The following is a 20320-nucleotide window of genomic DNA, read 5'->3' as shown; positions in this document are numbered from 1 at the left end:
CGGAACAGCTATGGGTAGCCCACTGTCACCAATTCTTGCAGATATCGCATTGGACACAGTAATAGATAAAGCTATGTCCTCTCTTCCATTCACAGTCTCTATTCTCAGAAAGTATGTAGACGATATATTCCTGACAATACCTCTGATACAACCGCTGAGAATCCATCGAAACACACATCAACAAACAAACTGACAGAAATTAGATATACTAAGACACATACATAAATATTATCACTAAGGGAAAAAAACAGCGCTCATAGAGCACTGTATTGATCACGATCTCCAATTCGATCTCGAACACGTCACAGTGTTAGATAGTAGTTATCACTCTAATACCTTATCATTCCTTGAAATGTGTCATATAGTCAACAGTGGTCTAAACACAACTTAGAGTGAAATCAGGAGTGATTCAGTTTCATTACAAATTTTGGACCTCTATTCTAGTTTGAATCTGGAGTCAAATAGAACAAATTCGCTGGTTTCCCCAGCAGTGTTCTATTCATGTTTTTCAAATTTTCAATTTAATGAAATCATCATGTTGGCGCCAAGAAAGGCACCGTAATTGCAAAGTGGATTGATCCGTATAGATAAAATGACGCATTCATGCACCAAAACAATTGGAAAATATTTGAATCTCGTGATTCAACCGTGGTTCAAATCTGCAGAAAATAGAACGGAGCGTTATACCAGTTTTATTTTTTTGACATTTGACTGGTATAAAAAATGAATCTAGAGCTGCTGGGAAAATGAATGTTTCAGATTCATATTCAAACTGACAACCCCGAACGATTTGAATCACTGCTGATTTTACCCTTACGCTGCCATACTACAATCAATTCGGGAAATATTTCAAAAATGATAATACAATTATGCATCCACCATCTTCAAACTAACCGTTACCGCCATAGGGGAAGATAGAAGTTTAGTGAAAATCCAGTGAGCAACTAAGTGAAATTAACTGTTACAAAAATCGCTTCGTTTCACTTAGCTTAATATGTAAGTGACATAGCTTGACCAACATGACATACAGCCTTGAAACACTCTCCCTCCGTTCACAGCCGATGTACAATTTAAAAATTGACACCAACAGAATATGTACCTTTGAACGACAAACGATTTCGTAGAATGTAAGTCTAAACATAATTATATGCTGTCCAAAAATAAATACCCCCATTTACAGTCTCCCCTTGAAGAAGACTCGAAATAAAGTCAAAACGTCGGGAAAATCTAAAACATTGGTTTTGATTATCCAAGACTGCAACGCCGTTAGAAGTAGCTCCGGTTGTCCTACACTCTGTTCAAAAAAATCTGCTTTTTGATTTTATTTCACCTAAACGGTGTTTTGATCTCAATTCTATTCTATATCTATTCTTTTTTCTAAATGTCACGTCAAACCATTAAAAAAGTGCACCCCAGAGACATAGAAGTGCGTGCGCTGAAAATACATTGGCTGTGGCTCCGTTGTGCATTTTTTACAGTTTGATATTAGAAAATTCAAATATCCTTCTATTATTCGCACTTACTAAATAACGATTATGAAATCGTTTAGATGGTGTAAAATCAAAGAACAGATTTATTTGCAAAGAGTGAAAAACAAAAAAGAAACAGATTCATACACACTTGCATCATTTCACAGATTTCGGTGAATTTTTCTTGTTCCTTTGTTCAACTGTCAAAACCAACGAAAATCTGTAAAATTATTTATTGAACAGTTCTGCTGGGTTTCCGTGAAATTTAATAGAAATCTGCGAATTATTCCCCTTGACCTTTTGGAGATCAGTAGGACATAACTTTTAATAAATATTTGTAAAATCTGGACTAAAGGGTCTGTGCCACCAACAAGGAGAAAAAAATGTAACAGCCTTTCTCTCCAAATAGAACCCCATAAATCAGGAATTGTTCACTCAACTTGAACTAAATTTGAAATCAAGTGAAAATATTTGACAATTCTAAATTATCTGGTTTACTAACTTAAAAAACCCACCGCAACACCTCACATTGTTAATCAGCGGACATACAGCTTATGAATTTGAACTGTTATAGAGATGAATCCAGTACGGCCTGCTGGAGATATGCATGTTTCAAATTTGGATTCAGTTCAATAAAATGTTGATTGACTTAAGTCGAGTCAAGTACGAGACACTGAAGACGACTAGACAGTTGCGGTTGAAATACGTATATGCAAAGATAACAAAACGTAGTGGAATTTAATCAAGAGTACTAAACTCGTCTCAGACGGTTGAATACATTCCACTAAAAAGAGCTTAAAATATTTTTTTCTGAACCGAGAATTGTGAAATGGGAATTGATTGGTGAAATGGGTGAAGCGAGTAGGTTGTTTCAATAAATAATAATTTAATAAAACGTCGATTACGTCGATGCACCCCACATTTTTTTGGTTTTGTAGATTTACTCACTAGTGATGCTCATATTACTGCGTTCGCCGCAATGATTCCCATTTCACTCGAATCCATTGATTATCAATTGATTTTTAAGTATACTTGATTGATCACATTTGTGTGCACAACACAGATGATGAGTCGTATATTGTGTAACACTCATAACACACGCTGTTTAAACATGTGCCTAACCTACAATCGATGGTCTACTAGACTGCAAACAGCCCAAATCGTTGTTGGCCCTTGATTTCGGACAAACCGCACTCGAACTGTTCGGTTTCAGCGAACCAAGCAAATGAACGAACCCTCGTTGTGGTCAGACCGGCGATGCCATATCAACCAATCTACTGGATTCCGAAAAGCAGGACGCCGTACAAGGTGCAAGGAATTCACCCAGGGGGTGGACCCAAGCCGAACGACCGGCGAAATTTGCAATCACGCGAGTAACAACAGGCTGCCAGTCAGAGGATGCCTTTTCGTTTCCAAACGGATCGGATACCACCCACATGTGGTGCCTGAGAATGATTTTGCGGTTTTGCTAAAGGGTTGTTAGAAACAATTTCCCTTTGCTGAGTTCCGCAATGGGTGCTGAAAGTTGAAATTAATTCCCAGCAGATTGAAGTAATGGCCAATGAGTTTTCATTTGACAAACTAAAAAAAAAAATCAGTGGGTATTGATTTCACCGAAGATTTTAATTTATTTCAATAACAGCTCAGAAAATCTATTCAAAAAATCGACAGCGGCAACAAGTAGTCTTTAAGTTTATCGCTCCGTTGAATTACAAAGATTTTAGATTGTCGAACGACACGACGAAGTTTTGCGAATAATGAACCAATGGATGATGGCATATTATGGCAGCAGCAGTTGATTTTTAATTAAAAGTTTTTCTCTCGTACATATAAATGAGGGCTCTTGGCAAAAAGCTACACAAGTTTTTCGATAATTTTTCAAGAGCATGTTCTCTCATTTCCTGTTCTACCCTCTTGTGTGTTCTCCGATGTGCCACTCTCCATTTACCCACCGTATGATCATATTCTGTTGATTTTTTTTACAAGACGAATTAAAACTACTTCATTTAGATCCGCTTCTACATGAGGATGAGTAGCAATTTTTCATGTGAATTTGGGTGATGGTGCCCAATTATTCTCTCATTGCAATTCGCAGTTGCTGTCGTTATTGACCGAAACTTGTGAAACGATATAAACAAATTTCTGAAAAAAAACTGTAACCTGAATTGCCAAAGATATTTTATGATTTCCGACGACATTTCCAGAAACACTCACGGAGGAATTCAAAAAAATCTCAAACGATTACTTGTCATAAAACGAGTTTTTACCTTCCCATATAATTCCACCACTTGATTGTACCTTGACAGATACGTATTTCGACCTCAACAGTAAGGTCGTCTTCAGTGTCTCGTTCTTGACTCGACTAAGTCGGGGACACGTCGAGTCAAGTACGAGACACTGACGACGACCTTACTGTTGAGGTCGAAATACGTATCTGTCAAGGTATAATCAAGTGGTGGAACTGAATGGGAAGGTACAAACTCGTATTATGTCAAGTGAAGACATTCCACTAAAAAGCTCGAAATAATTTTCCTAATCCAACGATTAATTAAGATAAGAATACTATTAAAGGGATGAATTCTTGTCCTAAATAAAGAATTTTCACCTTTTTTCTCTTCACGATATTGATCAACCTTCAACATTTCAACCAGAAAAAAATACTACATGTAAGAGTAATAAATTTAATTAATAATATGATCCATAATATATTTGGGTACTGCGAATCCGAATAAATGATTCGAATGGTTGACATTACGCCGAATCATTGGCTGCCGCGAAAAACATTGGCATTTCACTACGCCACGCTCCGCCCAGTCCGAGAAGCACTTTGAAGCGTTCGCTCATATCGATACCGACACTGGCAGGGGCAATTAATAAATTAAACTCCTGAAAATTACCACAGGCCGTAATGAGGGAACCATTTTCCCTGGAAATGATTCGAGGCCATTTGTCTGGGAAGTATGTATTGTCAAAATTGTGCCTTTCATTCGGTGTCGGTTCCATTATTTATATTTGATGGCCGTCTACTGGTCCAATGGGTGGATTGTAAATTGATTTTTATCCCCGCAGAGATTTATTTTATTGAATTGGAATATTTTTCCAGATTGTGTTCAATTTACGACTTCGGATCGTACAGTAGTCGATTTAAGGAAATAATTTCCACAGGTAAGATAACATAACAGGAGATTCGTTATTTTAGTTACAAAAAAAAGGAAATATTCAAATTCAACCTCTACCCCCTGTCTGCATTGAGAGATCGAGAATGACTAGGACTATGCACCAAATTAAAACATAACATGTTTTCCGTTTTTCGGTTGAAGAGCCCGATGCATATACGTCACTTTGTCGCTACTAACTAGACGAACCTGCCCGTTCTTGCTCGGGTTGTATTTTTTTCGACCTAACTGTCAATCATTAAATTGATTGCAGCATCGCCCTATAGATCGATTTTATTTTGAGCTTGATGGGTTTCTTTAGAACGCCAGTAGAATTTAAACAGGTAAAAATTGTAATATATGAATAATTATTATATAATCAAACTGAACTAAATTCTCACAATAGTTACACCAGCAAGGTTGAAAAATCAAATTTATAACATAGGTAACATGACGTGGTTTGTTTGCTAGGATTAGTAGCAGATAAGTTAAATAATACTGTCGAGTACGAGACACTTGGGACGAACTTTTCTGTTGAGATCGAAATACGTATCTGTTAAGGTAGTGGAATTAAATGGACTAGTGCGGACTCGTCTTGACAGGAAAACAATTCTAATAGAAATTACAGACATGGATGCGCAATAGACAAGTGATGCCATTCAGAATCTTACTTTCTGTCGGTTCAGCCTATAATAGCGGAGGCTTTTGTTTCTGGCCCAGGGAGTGGTAACAAACGCGCGACATGCAAGAGTGATCAATCAAGCGAGCTTGCACCACACGTGGCCGGACAGCCACAGATTTTACGGTGTGCCATTGTTCTTCATAATCACTCGTGTCCGGTCGATCACTCTGGAGCTATTTTCCACTTTTGTTTATAACCACAGAGACCTTATCGCGGTCAGAGCTAACTATGAGTTCTATGATGCACTTTATGACCGTTCTCGATCCGTACTCGAGATTGAAATCACTAGGTAAAGGCACTTGAATCACTGTAGACTTTCGCAAACATTAATACCGAGGTATTATAAACTAAATATCTAAAAAGAGCTTAAAATATTTTTTTCAGGAAAGAAATTACAGGCATGGATGAGCAATAGACAAGTGATGCCATTCAGTAGAAGTGCACCCAATTTTATATTCGTAACAGGCATAGAGCAGCATTAGGTGGTCTGTTCGCTAGGTAGATTAGTAAAATAATGCTGCAGAGTCAAGTACGAGACACTGTGGACGAACTTACTGTTGAGGACGAAATACGTATCTGCAAAGATATCGAAATAATTGGTGGAATTAAATGGAGAGTACATTCTACTTTTTCAGGAAAATAATTCTAATAGAAATTACAGACATGGATGAGCAATGGACAAGTGATGCCATTCAGTAGAAGTGCATCCAATTTTATATTCGTAACAGGCATTGAGCAGCATTAGTTGGTCTGTTCGCTAGGTAGATTAGTAAAATAATGCTGCAGAGTCAAGTACGAGACACTGTGGACGAACTTACTGTTGAGGACGAAATACGTATCTGCAAAGATATCGAAATAATTGGTGGAATTAAATGGAGAGTACATTCTACTTTTTCAGGAAAATAATTCTAATAAAAATTACAGACATGGATGAGCAATAGACAAGTGATGCCATTCAGTAGAAGTGCACCCAATTTTATATTCGTAACAGGCATAGAGCAGCATTAGGTGGTCTGTTCGCTAGGTAGATTAGTAAAATAATGCTGCAGAGTCAAGTACGAGACACTGTGGACGAACTTACTGTTGAGGACGAAATACGTATCTGCAAAGATATCGAAATAATTGGTGGAATTAAATGGAGAGTACATTCTACTTTTTCAGGAAAATAATTCTAATAGAAATTACAGACATGGATGAGCAATGGACAAGTGATGCCATTCAGTAGAAGTGCATCCAATTTTATATTCGTAACAGGCATTGAGCAGCATTAGTTGGTCTGTTCGCTAGGTAGATTAGTAAAATAATGCTGCAGAGTCAAGTACGAGACACTGTGGACGAACTTACTGTTGAGGACGAAATACGTATCTGCAAAGATATCGAAATAATTGGTGGAATTAAATGGAGAGTACATTCTACTTTTTCAGGAAAATAATTCTAATAGAAATTACAGACATGGATGAGCAATAGACAAGTGATGCCATTCAGTAGAAGTGCATCCAATTTTATATTCGTAACAGGCATTGAGCAGCATTAGTTGGTCTGTTCGCTAGGTAGATTAGTAAAATAATGCTGCAGAGTCAAGTACGAGACACTGTGGACGAACTTACTGTTGAGGACGAAATACGTATCTGCAAAGATATCGAAATAATTGGTGGAATTAAATGGAGAGTACATTCTACTTTTCAGGAAAATAATTCTAATAGAAATTACAGACATGGATGAGCAATAGACAAGTGATGCCATTCAGTAGAAGTGCATCCAATTTTATATTCGTAACAGGCATTGAGCAGCATTAGTTGGTCTGTTCGCTAGGTAGATTAGTAAAATAATGCTGCAGAGTCAAGTACGAGACACTGTGGACGAACTTACTGTTGAGGACGAAATACGTATCTGCAAAGATATCGAAATAATTGGTGGAATTAAATGGAGAGTACATTCTACTTTTCAGGAAAATAATTCTAATAGAAATTACAGACATGGATGAGCAATAGACAAGTGATGCCATTCAGTAGAAGTGCATCCAATTTTATATTCGTAACAGGCATTGAGCAGCATTAGTTGGTCTGTTCGCTAGGTAGATTAGTAAAATAATGCTGCAGAGTCAAGTACGAGACACTGTGGACGAACTTACTGTTGAGGACGAAATACGTATCTGCAAAGATATCGAAATAATTGGTGGAATTAAATGGAGAGTACATTCTACTTTTTCAGGAAAATAATTCTAATAGAAATTACAGACCTTGATGAGCAATGGACAAGTGATGCCATTCAGTAGAAGTGCATCCAATTTTATATTCGTAACAGGCATTGAGCAGCATTAGTTGGTCTGTTCGCTAGGTAGATTAGTAAAATAATGCTGCAGAGTCAAGTACGAGACACTGTGGACGAACTTACTGTTGAGGACGAAATACGTATCTGCAAAGATATCGAAATAATTGGTGGAATTAAATGGAGAGTACATTCTACTTTTTCAGGAAAATAATTCTAATAGAAATTACAGACATGGATGAGCAATAGACAAGTGATGCCATTCAGTAGAAGTGCATCCAATTTTATATTCGTAACAGGCATTGAGCAGCATTAGTTGGTCTGTTCGCTAGGTAGATTAGTAAAATAATGCTGCAGAGTCAAGTACGAGACACTGTGGACGAACTTACTGTTGAGGACGAAATACGTATCTGCAAAGATATCGAAATAATTGGTGGAATTAAATGGAGAGTACATTCTACTTTTTCAGGAAAATAATTCTAATAGAAATTACAGACATGGATGAGCAATAGACAAGTGATGCCATTCAGTAGAAGTGCATCCAATTTTATATTCGTAACAGGCATTGAGCAGCATTAGTTGGTCTGTTCGCTAGGTAGATTAGTAAAATAATGCTGCAGAGTCAAGTACGAGACACTGTGGACGAACTTACTGTTGAGGACGAAATACGTATCTGCAAAGATATCGAAATAATTGGTGGAATTAAATGGAGAGTACATTCTACTTTTTCAGGAAAATAATTCTAATAGAAATTACAGACCTTGATGAGCAATGGACAAGTGATGCCATTCAGTAGAAGTGCATCCAATTTTATATTCGTAACAGGCATTGAGCAGCATTAGTTGGTCTGTTCGCTAGGTAGATTAGTAAAATAATGCTGCAGAGTCAAGTACGAGACACTGTGGACGAACTTACTGTTGAGGACGAAATACGTATCTGCAAAGATATCGAAATAATTGGTGGAATTAAATGGAGAGTACATTCTACTTTTTCAGGAAAATAATTCTAATAGAAATTACAGACATGGATGAGCAATAGACAAGTGATGCCATTCAGTAGAAGTGCATCCAATTTTATATTCGTAACAGGCATTGAGCAGCATTAGTTGGTCTGTTCGCTAGGTAGATTAGTAAAATAATGCTGCAGAGTCAAGTACGAGACACTGTGGACGAACTTACTGTTGAGGACGAAATACGTATCTGCAAAGATATCGAAATAATTGGTGGAATTAAATGGAGAGTACATTCTACTTTTTCAGGAAAATAATTCTAATAGAAATTACAGACCTTGATGAGCAATGGACAAGTGATGCCATTCAGTAGAAGTGCATCCAATTTTATATTCGTAACAGGCATTGAGCAGCATTAGTTGGTCTGTTCGCTAGGTAGATTAGTAAAATAATGCTGCAGAGTCAAGTACGAGACACTGTGGACGAACTTACTGTTGAGGACGAAATACGTATCTGCAAAGATATCGAAATAATTGGTGGAATTAAATGGAGAGTACATTCTACTTTTTCAGGAAAATAATTCTAATAGAAATTACAGACATGGATGAGCAATAGACAAGTGATGCCATTCAGTAGAAGTGCATCCAATTTTATATTCGTAACAGGCATTGAGCAGCATTAGTTGGTCTGTTCGCTAGGTAGATTAGTAAAATAATGCTGCAGAGTCAAGTACGAGACACTGTGGACGAACTTACTGTTGAGGACGAAATACGTATCTGCAAAGATATCGAAATAATTGGTGGAATTAAATGGAGAGTACATTCTACTTTTCAGGAAAATAATTCTAATAGAAATTACAGACATGGATGAGCAATAGACAAGTGATGCCATTCAGTAGAAGTGCATCCAATTTTATATTCGTAACAGGCATTGAGCAGCATTAGTTGGTCTGTTCGCTAGGTAGATTAGTAAAATAATGCTGCAGAGTCAAGTACGAGACACTGTGGACGAACTTACTGTTGAGGACGAAATACGTATCTGCAAAGATATCGAAATAATTGGTGGAATTAAATGGAGAGTACATTCTACTTTTTCAGGAAAATAATTCTAATAGAAATTACAGACCTTGATGAGCAATGGACAAGTGATGCCATTCAGTAGAAGTGCATCCAATTTTATATTCGTAACAGGCATTGAGCAGCATTAGTTGGTCTGTTCGCTAGGTAGATTAGTAAAATAATGCTGCAGAGTCAAGTACGAGACACTGTGGACGAACTTACTGTTGAGGACGAAATACGTATCTGCAAAGATATCGAAATAATTGGTGGAATTAAATGGAGAGTACATTCTACTTTTTCAGGAAAATAATTCTAATAGAAATTACAGACATGGATGAGCAATAGACAAGTGATGCCATTCAGTAGAAGTGCATCCAATTTTATATTCGTAACAGGCATTGAGCAGCATTAGTTGGTCTGTTCGCTAGGTAGATTAGTAAAATAATGCTGCAGAGTCAAGTACGAGACACTGTGGACGAACTTACTGTTGAGGACGAAATACGTATCTGCAAAGATATCGAAATAATTGGTGGAATTAAATGGAGAGTACATTCTACTTTTTCAGGAAAATAATTCTAATAGAAATTACAGACATGGATGAGCAATAGAGGGCTGCGAAATGGTGAGTTGACATCCGGGAAGGGGCGCCTAACATAGCTCTGGTCCTCACAAGTTCCAATACTCACGCTTCCACGGGTCTTCCGATGACAATTGACCGCCAGCTAAGGGTTGCGTACTTAGCTGGTAGTGCAGCCTGGGCACTGTTGTCCTTCTGACATCAGCTAGAGTGAGAGGGTGCGTACTGTGGGGTCTGCCTAGGATGTGGTGGGGTTCGACAGTGGGCTCTGTTGAACTTCTATAAAAAGCTGCATGTGTCCCCAAGCAGGCCCTATCAAAGCGACCGTGTGCCGCTCAAAGCGCACTAGCCTAGTCCTGGTGTTGGGTGGGACTTTAAACAAATTTGACCCGACTGATCGAGCGTCTGTCCACCAAGGAGGTGCGGCTCCAACAGCGTCTGTTCTGGCATCCAGCGGCTGAGTATGAAATGCTATTCCCCGGAAGCTATACCTAAGATGGCAGCCCCATCCCGGTGGATAGGGAACCTTGGGCCAACAACCTACTGTTCCCGAAACATCAATTTGTTCGAGAATCCGATAATGAAAGAATACGGACTGATTTTACGGCGACGACTCTTAGCGCGAAACAACGGACACGAATAGGAACATGGAACGTTTTAACCCTAGCCCAGCAGGGTAAATTGGCACAACTTGCCAATGAGGCACGCCGCATGAAGCTTGAGATCCTGGGACTGAGTGAAGTCCGTTGGCCAAACTTTGGAGAACACAGAACGCCGTCGGGACAAGTTCTGCTATACTCTGGTTTACGAGGTGAACACGCTCCCCGGCATCGCGGAGTTGGCTTCCTACTAAGCGCTCAGGCACACTCTGCGCTTATGAAGTGGGAACCTATAAGTGAAAGGATAATTGTTGCCAGATTTAGAACACGGGTCCGAAACCTTACTATAATCCAATGTTATGCGCCAACCGATGCTGCCGATCTGCAAGACAAAGAGAACTTCTACAGTCAACTCAATGCCGTCGTAGATAGAATTCCGAAGGGTGATATCAAGATCTGTTTGGGCGACTTCAATGCGAAGATCGGATCCGACAACTCGAACCATGAGCGCATTATGGGACGCCATGGTCTCGGAGAAATGAGCGAAAACGGAGAGCTGTTCGCAGAATTTTGTGGTAATAACGACATGGTGATCGGGGATCGCTCTTCCTCATCGACCGGTTCACAAGGTCACGTGGGTCTCCCGTGACGGCTTTACAGAAAATCAAATCGACCACATCTGCATCAGCCGAAAATGGAAACGGAGCCTTCTTGATGTACGGAATAAACGTAGTGCCGATATTGCGTCTGATCATCACCTCCTCATCGGCGAAATACGCCTGCGCATTGCGCGGATTCGTCGGCAGGAGGAAAGAGTTGGACGACGATTCAACACACGCCGACTGGAAGATGCCACGGTGAAACGGTCCTTCGTTGAAGAACTGGAGACGCGTGCTGCAGATATTCCGGAAGGTGGCAGCGTGGAAGACCAATGGACCGCCATCAAGAATGCCTTCATCGCCACCAGCGAGAACAATCTGGGCGAACTACGCACCCAGAGAAAACAATGGATCACCGATGAGACCTGGAGGAAGATAGAGGAGCGAAGAGAAGCCAAAGCCGCGATAGAGCGATCGAAAACCAGAGGAGCCAAAGTCTTAGCCCGTCAACGATACACGGCTCTTGAGAAGGAAGTAAAACGCTCATGTCGACGGGACAAGCGAGCGTGGGCAGACTCTCTGGCCGACGAAGGAGAGAGAGCCGCCGCAACCGGGGACATTCGCCTCCTCTACGATATCTCACGACGCTTAAGCGGGGCGAAGATGAATGCAACGATGCCTGTGAAAGACGCGAATGATCAGTTATTGACCGACCCAACTGACCAGCTGAAACGCTGGTTCGAGCACTTCGAACAACTTTTCAAGTGCCAGCCAGGCCATCACCACCTCGGCATGATCTGCCTAGGATCCGACGTATAACACGCGTCAATACCGAAGCTCCATCACTGCTAGAGATTCAAACAGCCATCCAAAGCATGAAATCGAATAAAGCCCCAGGGGTCGACCGCATATCAGCCGAGATGCTCAAAGCTGACCCCATGACATCTGCTCAACTACTGCATCGTTTATTTCATAATATCTGGGACACCGCAACTTTCCCGGTCGACTGGATGCAAGGTATCTTAGTAAAGGTGCCCAAAAAGGGTGACCTGACTGTATGCGATAACTGGCGAGGCATTATGTTGCTGTGTACCGTTCTCAAAGTTCTGTGCAAAATTATCCTAGCCCGGATTCAGGAGAAGATCGATGCGACTCTCCGGCGGCAGCAAGCCGGATTCCGTGCCGGAAGATCCTCTGTGGACCATATTGCCACGCTCCGCATCATTCTGGAGCAGGTCAACGAATTCCAAGAGTCCCTTTACTTGGTATTCATTGACTACGAAAAAGCTTTCGACCGTCTCAATCACGAGAATATGTGGGGCGCCCTGAGACGCAAGGGGGTTCCTGAGAAAATCATCGGCCTCATCGAAGCACAGTACGAGGCCTTTTCGTGTAGAGTGCTGCACAATGGGGTCCTGTCCGACCCTATCCGGGTCGTAGCTGGTGTGAGGCAAGGATGTATTCTATCACCGTTACTGTTCCTCATCGTAATCGATGAGATTCTGGTAGATGCGATTGACCGTGAACCAAACCGCGGGCTGTTATGGCAGCCTATAACCATGGAGCACCTAAACGACTTCGAATTGGCGGATGACGTTGCACTACTCGCGCAACGGCGCTCTGATATGCAGAGTAAGCTCAACGACCTTGCTGATCGCTCCTCCTCAGCAGGTTTAGTCATCAACGTCAACAAAACCAAATCGTTGGATGTAAACACGGTGACTCCTTCCAGTTTCACAGTAGCCGGGCAACCAGTGGAGAATGTTGAAAGCTTCCAATATCTTGGTAGCCAAATGGCGTCAGACGGCGGTACCAAGATCGACATAGGCGCACGGATCAAGAAAGCAAGGGCTGCCTTTGCGAGTTTAAGAAATATCTGGAAAAACAGGCAGATAAGTGAACGCACCAAAATACGAATTTTCAACTCTAACGTGAAATCTGTGCTGTTATACGCTAGCGAAACATGGTGTGTATCAGTGGAGAACACTCAACGGCTGCAGGTGTTCATTAACAGATGCCTGCGGTATATAATTCGGGCCTGGTGGCCTCACAACTGGATCTCAAACAACGAGCTCCATCGTCGTTGTCACCAAAGGCCGATAACAACAGAAATTCGGGATCGGAAGTGGGGCTGGGTCGGCCACACTCTACGTAGGGGCGGAAACGAAATCTGTAAGCAAGCATTAGACTGGAACCCAGCGGGACATCGCAGCAGAGGCAGACCCAGAGGCTCATGGCGGAGAAGCCTCAATAAAGAAATAAAAGAAGTCGACCGAAATCTAACCTGGCAACAGGTTAAAGCGATAGCCGGGCATCGCTCAGGATGGAGATCTTTCAAGTCGGCCCTTTGCACCACCGGAGGTGTACAGGATCCATAAGTAAGTAAGTAAGATGAGCAATAGACAAGTGATGCCATTCAGTAGAAGTGCATCCAATGAGACACTGTGGACGAACTTACTGTTGAGGACGAAATACGTATCTGCAAAGATATCGAAATAATTGGTGGAATTAAATGGAGAGTACATTCTACTTTTTCAGGAAAATAATTCTAATAGAAATTACAGACATGGATGAGCAATAGACAAGTGATGCCATTCAGTAGAAGTGCATCCAATTTTATATTCGTAACAGGCATTGAGCAGCATTAGTTGGTCTGTTCGCTAGGTAGATTAGTAAAATAATGCTGCAGAGTCAAGTACGAGACACTGTGGACGAACTTACTGTTGAGGACGAAATACGTATCTGCAAAGATATCGAAATAATTGGTGGAATTAAATGGAGAGTACATTCTACCTCTGCAGGCAACTAATTCTAATAGAAATTACAGACATGGATGAGCAATGGACAAGTGATGCCATTCAGTAGAAGTGCATCCAATTTTATATTCGTAACAGGCATTGAGCAGCATTAGTTGGTCTGTTCGCTAGGTAGATTAGTAAAATAATGCTGCAGAGTCAAGTACGAGACACTGTGGACGAACTTACTGTTGAGGACGAAATACGTATCTGCAAAGATATCGAAATAATTGGTGGAATTAAATGGAGAGTACATTCTACTTTTTCAGGAAAATAATTCTAATAGAAATTACAGACATGGATGAGCAATAGACAAGTGATGCCATTCAGTAGAAGTGCATCCAATGAGACACTGTGGACGAACTTACTGTTGAGGACGAAATACGTATCTGCAAAGATATCGAAATAATTGGTGGAATTAAATGGAGAGTACATTCTACTTTTTCAGGAAAATAATTCTAATAGAAATTACAGACATGGATGAGCAATAGACAAGTGATGCCATTCAGTAGAAGTACATCCAATTTTATATTCGTAACAGGCATTGAGCAGCATTAGTTGGTCTGTTCGCTAGGTAGATTAGTAAAATAATGCTGCCGAGTCAAATACGAGACACTGTGGACGAACTTACTGTTGAGGACGAAATACGTATCTGCAAAGATATCGAAATAATTGGTGGAATTAAATGGAGAGTACATTCTACTTTTTCAGGAAAATAATTCTAATAGAAATTACAGACATGGATGAGCAATGGACAAGTGATGCCATTCAGTAGAAGTGCATCCAATTTTATATTCGTAACAGGCATTGAGCAGCATTAGTTGGTCTGTTCGCTAGGTAGATTAGTAAAATAATGCTGCAGAGTCAAGTACGAGACACTGTGGACGAACTTACTGTTGAGGACGAAATACGTATCTGCAAAGATATCGAAATAATTGGTGGAATTAAATGGAGAGTACATTCTACTTTTTCAGGAAAATAATTCTAATAGAAATTACAGACATGGATGAGCAATGGACAAGTGATGCCATTCAGTAGAAGTGCATCCAATTTTATATTCGTAACAGGCATTGAGCAGCATTAGTTGGTCTGTTCGCTAGGTAGATTAGTAAAATAATGCTGCAGAGTCAAGTACGAGACACTGTGGACGAACTTACTGTTGAGGACGAAATACGTATCTGCAAAGATATCGAAATAATTGGTGGAATTAAATGGAGAGTACATTCTACTTTTCAGGAAAATAATTCTAATAGAAATTACAGACATGGATGAGCAATAGACAAGTGATGCCATTCAGTAGAAGTGCATCCAATTTTATATTCGTAACAGGCATTGAGCAGCATTAGTTGGTCTGTTCGCTAGGTAGATTAGTAAAATAATGCTGCAGAGTCAAGTACGAGACACTGTGGACGAACTTACTGTTGAGGACGAAATACGTATCTGCAAAGATATCGAAATAATTGGTGGAATTAAATGGAGAGTACATTCTACTTTTTCAGGAAAATAATTCTAATAGAAATTACAGACATGGATGAGCAATGGACAAGTGATGCCATTCAGTAGAAGTGCATCCAATTTTATATTCGTAACAGGCATTGAGCAGCATTAGTTGGTCTGTTCGCTAGGTAGATTAGTAAAATAATGCTGCAGAGTCAAGTACGAGACACTGTGGACGAACTTACTGTTGAGAACGAAATACGTATCTGCAAAGATATCGAAATAATTGGTGGAATTAAATGGAGAGTACATTCTACTTTTTCAGGAAAATAATTCTAATAGAAATTACAGACATGGATGAGCAATAGACAAGTGATGCCATTCAGTAGAAGTGCATCCAATTTTATATTCGTAACAGGCATTGAGCAGCATTAGTTGGTCTGTTCGCTAGGTAGATTAGTAAAATAATGCTGCAGAGTCAAGTACGAGACACTGTGGACGAACTTACTGTTGAGGACGAAATACGTATCTGCAAAGATATCGAAATAATTGGTGGAATTAAATGGAGAGTACATTCTACTTTTCAGGAAAATAATTCTAATAGAAATTACAGACATGGATGAGCAATAGACAAGTGATGCCATTCAGTAGAAGTGCATCCAATTTTATATTCGTAACAGGCATTGAGCAGCATTAGTTGGTCTGTTCGCTAGGTAGATTAGTAAAATAATGCTGCAGAGTCAAGTACGAGACACTGTGGACGAACTTACTGTTGAGGACGAAATACGTATCTGCAAAGATATCGAAATAATTGGTGGAATTAAATGGAGAGTACATTCTACTTTTTCAGGAAAATAATTCTAATAGAAATTACAGACATGGATGAGCAATAGACAAGTGATGCCATTCAGTAGAAGTGCATCCAATTTTATCCATTCAGTAGAAGTGCATCCAATTTTATATTCGTAACAGGCATTGAGCAGCATTAGTTGGTCTGTTCGCTAGGTAGATTAGTAAAATAATGCTGCAGAGTCAAGTACGAGACACTGTGGACGAACTTACTGTTGAGGACGAAATACGTATCTGCAAAGATATCGAAATAATTGGTGGAATTAAATGGAGAGTACATTCTACTTTTTCAGGAAAATAATTCTAATAGAAATTACAGACATGGATGAGCAATAGACAAGTGATGCCATTCAGTAGAAGTGCATCCAATTTTATATTCGTAACAGGCATTGAGCAGCATTAGTTGGTCTGTTCGCTAGGTAGATTAGTAAAATAATGCTGCAGAGTCAAGTACGAGACACTGTGGACGAACTTACTGTTGAGAACGAAATACGTATCTGCAAAGATATCGAAATAATTGGTGGAATTAAATGGAGAGTACATTCTACTTTTTCAGGAAAATAATTCTAATAGAAATTACAGACATGGATGAGCAATAGACAAGTGATGCCATTCAGTAGAAGTGCATCCAATTTTATATTCGTAACAGGCATTGAGCAGCATTAGTTGGTCTGTTCGCTAGGTAGATTAGTAAAATAATGCTGCAGAGTCAAGTACGAGACACTGTGGACGAACTTACTGTTGAGAACGAAATACGTATCTGCAAAGATATCGAAATAATTGGTGGAATTAAATGGAGAGTACATTCTACTTTTCAGGAAAATAATTCTAATAGAAATTACAGACATGGATGAGCAATAGACAAGTGATGCCATTCAGTAGAAGTGCATCCAATTTTATATTCGTAACAGGCATTGAGCAGCATTAGTTGGTCTGTTCGCTAGGTAGATTAGTAAAATAATGCTGCAGAGTCAAGTACGAGACACTGTGGACGAACTTACTGTTGAGAACGAAATACGTATCTGCAAAGATATCGAAATAATTGGTGGAATTAAATGGAGAGTACATTCTACTTTTTCAGGAAAATAATTCTAATAGAAATTACAGACATGGATGAGCAATAGACAAGTGATGCCATTCAGTAGAAGTGCATCCAATTTTATATTCGTAACAGGCATTGAGCAGCATTAGTTGGTCTGTTCGCTAGGTAGATTAGTAAAATAATGCTGCAGAGTCAAGTACGAGACACTGTGGACGAACTTACTGTTGAGGACGAAATACGTATCTGCAAAGATATCGAAATAATTGGTGGAATTAAATGGAGAGTACATTCTACTTTTTCAGGAAAATAATTCTAATAGAAATTACAGACATGGATGAGCAATAGACAAGTGATGCCATTCAGTAGAAGTGCATCCAATTTTATATTCGTAACAGGCATTGAGCAGCATTAGTTGGTCTGTTCGCTAGGTAGATTAGTAAAATAATGCTGCAGAGTCAAGTACGAGACACTGTGGACGAACTTACTGTTGAGAACGAAATACGTATCTGCAAAGATATCGAAATAATTGGTGGAATTAAATGGAATTGTATGAACTACTTTTCAGGAAAATAATTCTAATAGAAATTACAGACATGGATGAGCAATAGACAAGTGATGCCATTCAGTAGAAGTGCATCCAATTTTATATTCGTAACAGGCATTGAGCAGCATTAGGTGGTCTGTTCGCTAGGTAGATTAGTAAAATAATGCTGCCGAGTCAAGTACGAGACACTGGGGACGACCTTACTGTTGAGGACGAAATACGTATCTGCAAAGATATCGAAATAATTGGTGGGATTAAATGGAGAGTACTTTTTCAGGAAAATAATTCTAATAGAAATTACAGACATGGATGAGCAATAGACAAGTGATGCCATTCAGTAGAAGTGCATCCAATTTTATATTCGTAACAGGCATTGAGCAGCATTAGTTGGTCTGTTCGCTAGGTAGATTAGTAAAATAATGCTGCCGAGTCAAGTACGAGACACTGTGGACGAACTTACTGTTGAGGACGAAATACGTATCTGCAAAGATATCGAAATAATTGGTGGAATTAAATGGAGAGTACATTCTACTTTCGGAGGAAAATAATTCTAATAGAAATTACAGACATGGATGAGCAATAGACAAGTGATGCCATTCAGTAGAAGTGCATCCAATTTTATATTCGTAACAGGCATTGAGCAGCATTAGTTGGTCTGTTCGCTAGGTAGATTAGTAAAATAATGCTGCAGAGTCAAGTACGAGACACTGTGGACGAACTTACTGTTGAGGACGAAATACGTATCTGCAAAGATATCGAAATAATTGGTGGAATTAAATGGAGAGTACATTCTACTTTTCAGGAAAATAATTCTAATAGAAATTACAGACATGGATGAGCAATAGACAAGTGATGCCATTCAGTAGAAGTGCATCCAATTTTATATTCGTAACAGGCATTGAGCAGCATTAGTTGGTCTGTTCGCTAGGTAGATTAGTAAAATAATGCTGCAGAGTCAAGTACGAGACACTGTGGACGAACTTACTGTTGAGGACGAAATACGTATCTGCAAAGATATCGAAATAATTGGTGGAATTAAATGGAGAGTACATTCTACTTTTTCAGGAAAATAATTCTAATAGAAATTACAGACATGGATGAGCAATAGACCAGTGATGCTATTCAGTAGAAGTGCATCCAATTTTATATTCGTAACAGGCATAGAGCAGCATTAGGTGGTCTGTTCGCTAGGTAGATTAGTAAAATAATGCTGCCGAGTCAAGTACGAGACACTGTGGACGAACTTACTGTTGAGGACGAAATACGTATCTGCAAAGATATCGAAATAATTGGTGGAATTAAATGGAGAGTACATTCTACTTTTTCAGGAAAATAATTCTAATAGAAATTACAGACATGGATGAGCAATAGACAAGTGATGCCATTCAGTAGAAGTGCATCCAATTTTATATTCGTAACAGGTATAGAGCAGCATTAGGTGGTCTGTTCGCTAGGTAGATTAGTAAAATAATGCTGCCGAGTCAAGTACGAGACACTGTGGACGAACTTACTGTTGAGGACGAAATACGTATCTGCAAAGATATCGAAATAATTGGTGGAATTAAATGGAGAGTACATTCTACTTTTTCAGGAAAATAATTCTAATAGAAATTACAGACATGGATGAGCAATAGACAAGTGATGCCATTCAGTAGAAGTGCATCCAATTTTATATTCGTAACAGGTATAGAGCAGCATTAGATGGTCTGTTCGCTAGGTAGATTAGTAAAATAATGCTGCCGAGTCAAGTACGAGACACTGAGGACGACCTTACTGTTGAGGACGAAATACGTATCTGCAAAGATATCGAAATAATTGGTGGAATTAAATGGAGAGTACATTCTACTTTTTCAGGAAAATAATTCTAATAGAAATTACAGACATGGATGAGCAATAGACAAGTGATGCCATTCAGTAGAAGTGCATCCAATTTTATATTCGTAACAGGCATAGAGCAGCATTAGGTGGTCTGTTCGCTAGGTAGATTAGTAAAAATAATGCTGCCGAGTCAAGTACGAGACACTGTGGACGAACTTACTGTTGAGGACGAAATACGTATCTGCAAAGATATCGAAATAATTGGTGGAATTAAATGAAGAGTACATTCTACTGTTTTGACAGGAAAATAATTCTAATAGAAATTACAGACATGGATGAGCAATAGACAAGTGATGCCATTCAGTAGAAGTGCATCCAATTTTATATTCGTAACAGGCATTGAGCAGCATTAGTTGGTCTGTTCGCTAGGTAGATTAGTAAAATAATGCTGCAGAGTCAAGTACGAGACACTGTGGACG

At 39.5% G+C, this 20320-nt stretch overlaps 1 protein-coding gene across 1 annotated transcript in view; it reads right to left on the bottom strand.

The window, feature by feature from the left end:
- Positions 1–4220: 4220 nt before the first annotated feature.
- LOC134221437 (uncharacterized) overlaps positions 4221–20320 on the bottom strand; it is a 133404-nt gene continuing 117304 nt past the window's right edge. The window contains exon 4 of the mRNA XM_062700629.1: positions 4221–4355. Within this exon, the coding sequence (XP_062556613.1) occupies positions 4221–4355 (135 nt within the window). The remainder of the gene's footprint in view (positions 4356–20320) is intronic.

The sequence above is a fragment of the Armigeres subalbatus genome, chromosome 3 (genome assembly GCF_024139115.2).
Source record: "Armigeres subalbatus isolate Guangzhou_Male chromosome 3, GZ_Asu_2, whole genome shotgun sequence".
Lineage (NCBI taxonomy): Eukaryota > Metazoa > Arthropoda > Insecta > Diptera > Culicidae > Armigeres > Armigeres subalbatus.
This window is presented reverse-complemented; position numbering and strand designations above follow the sequence as displayed.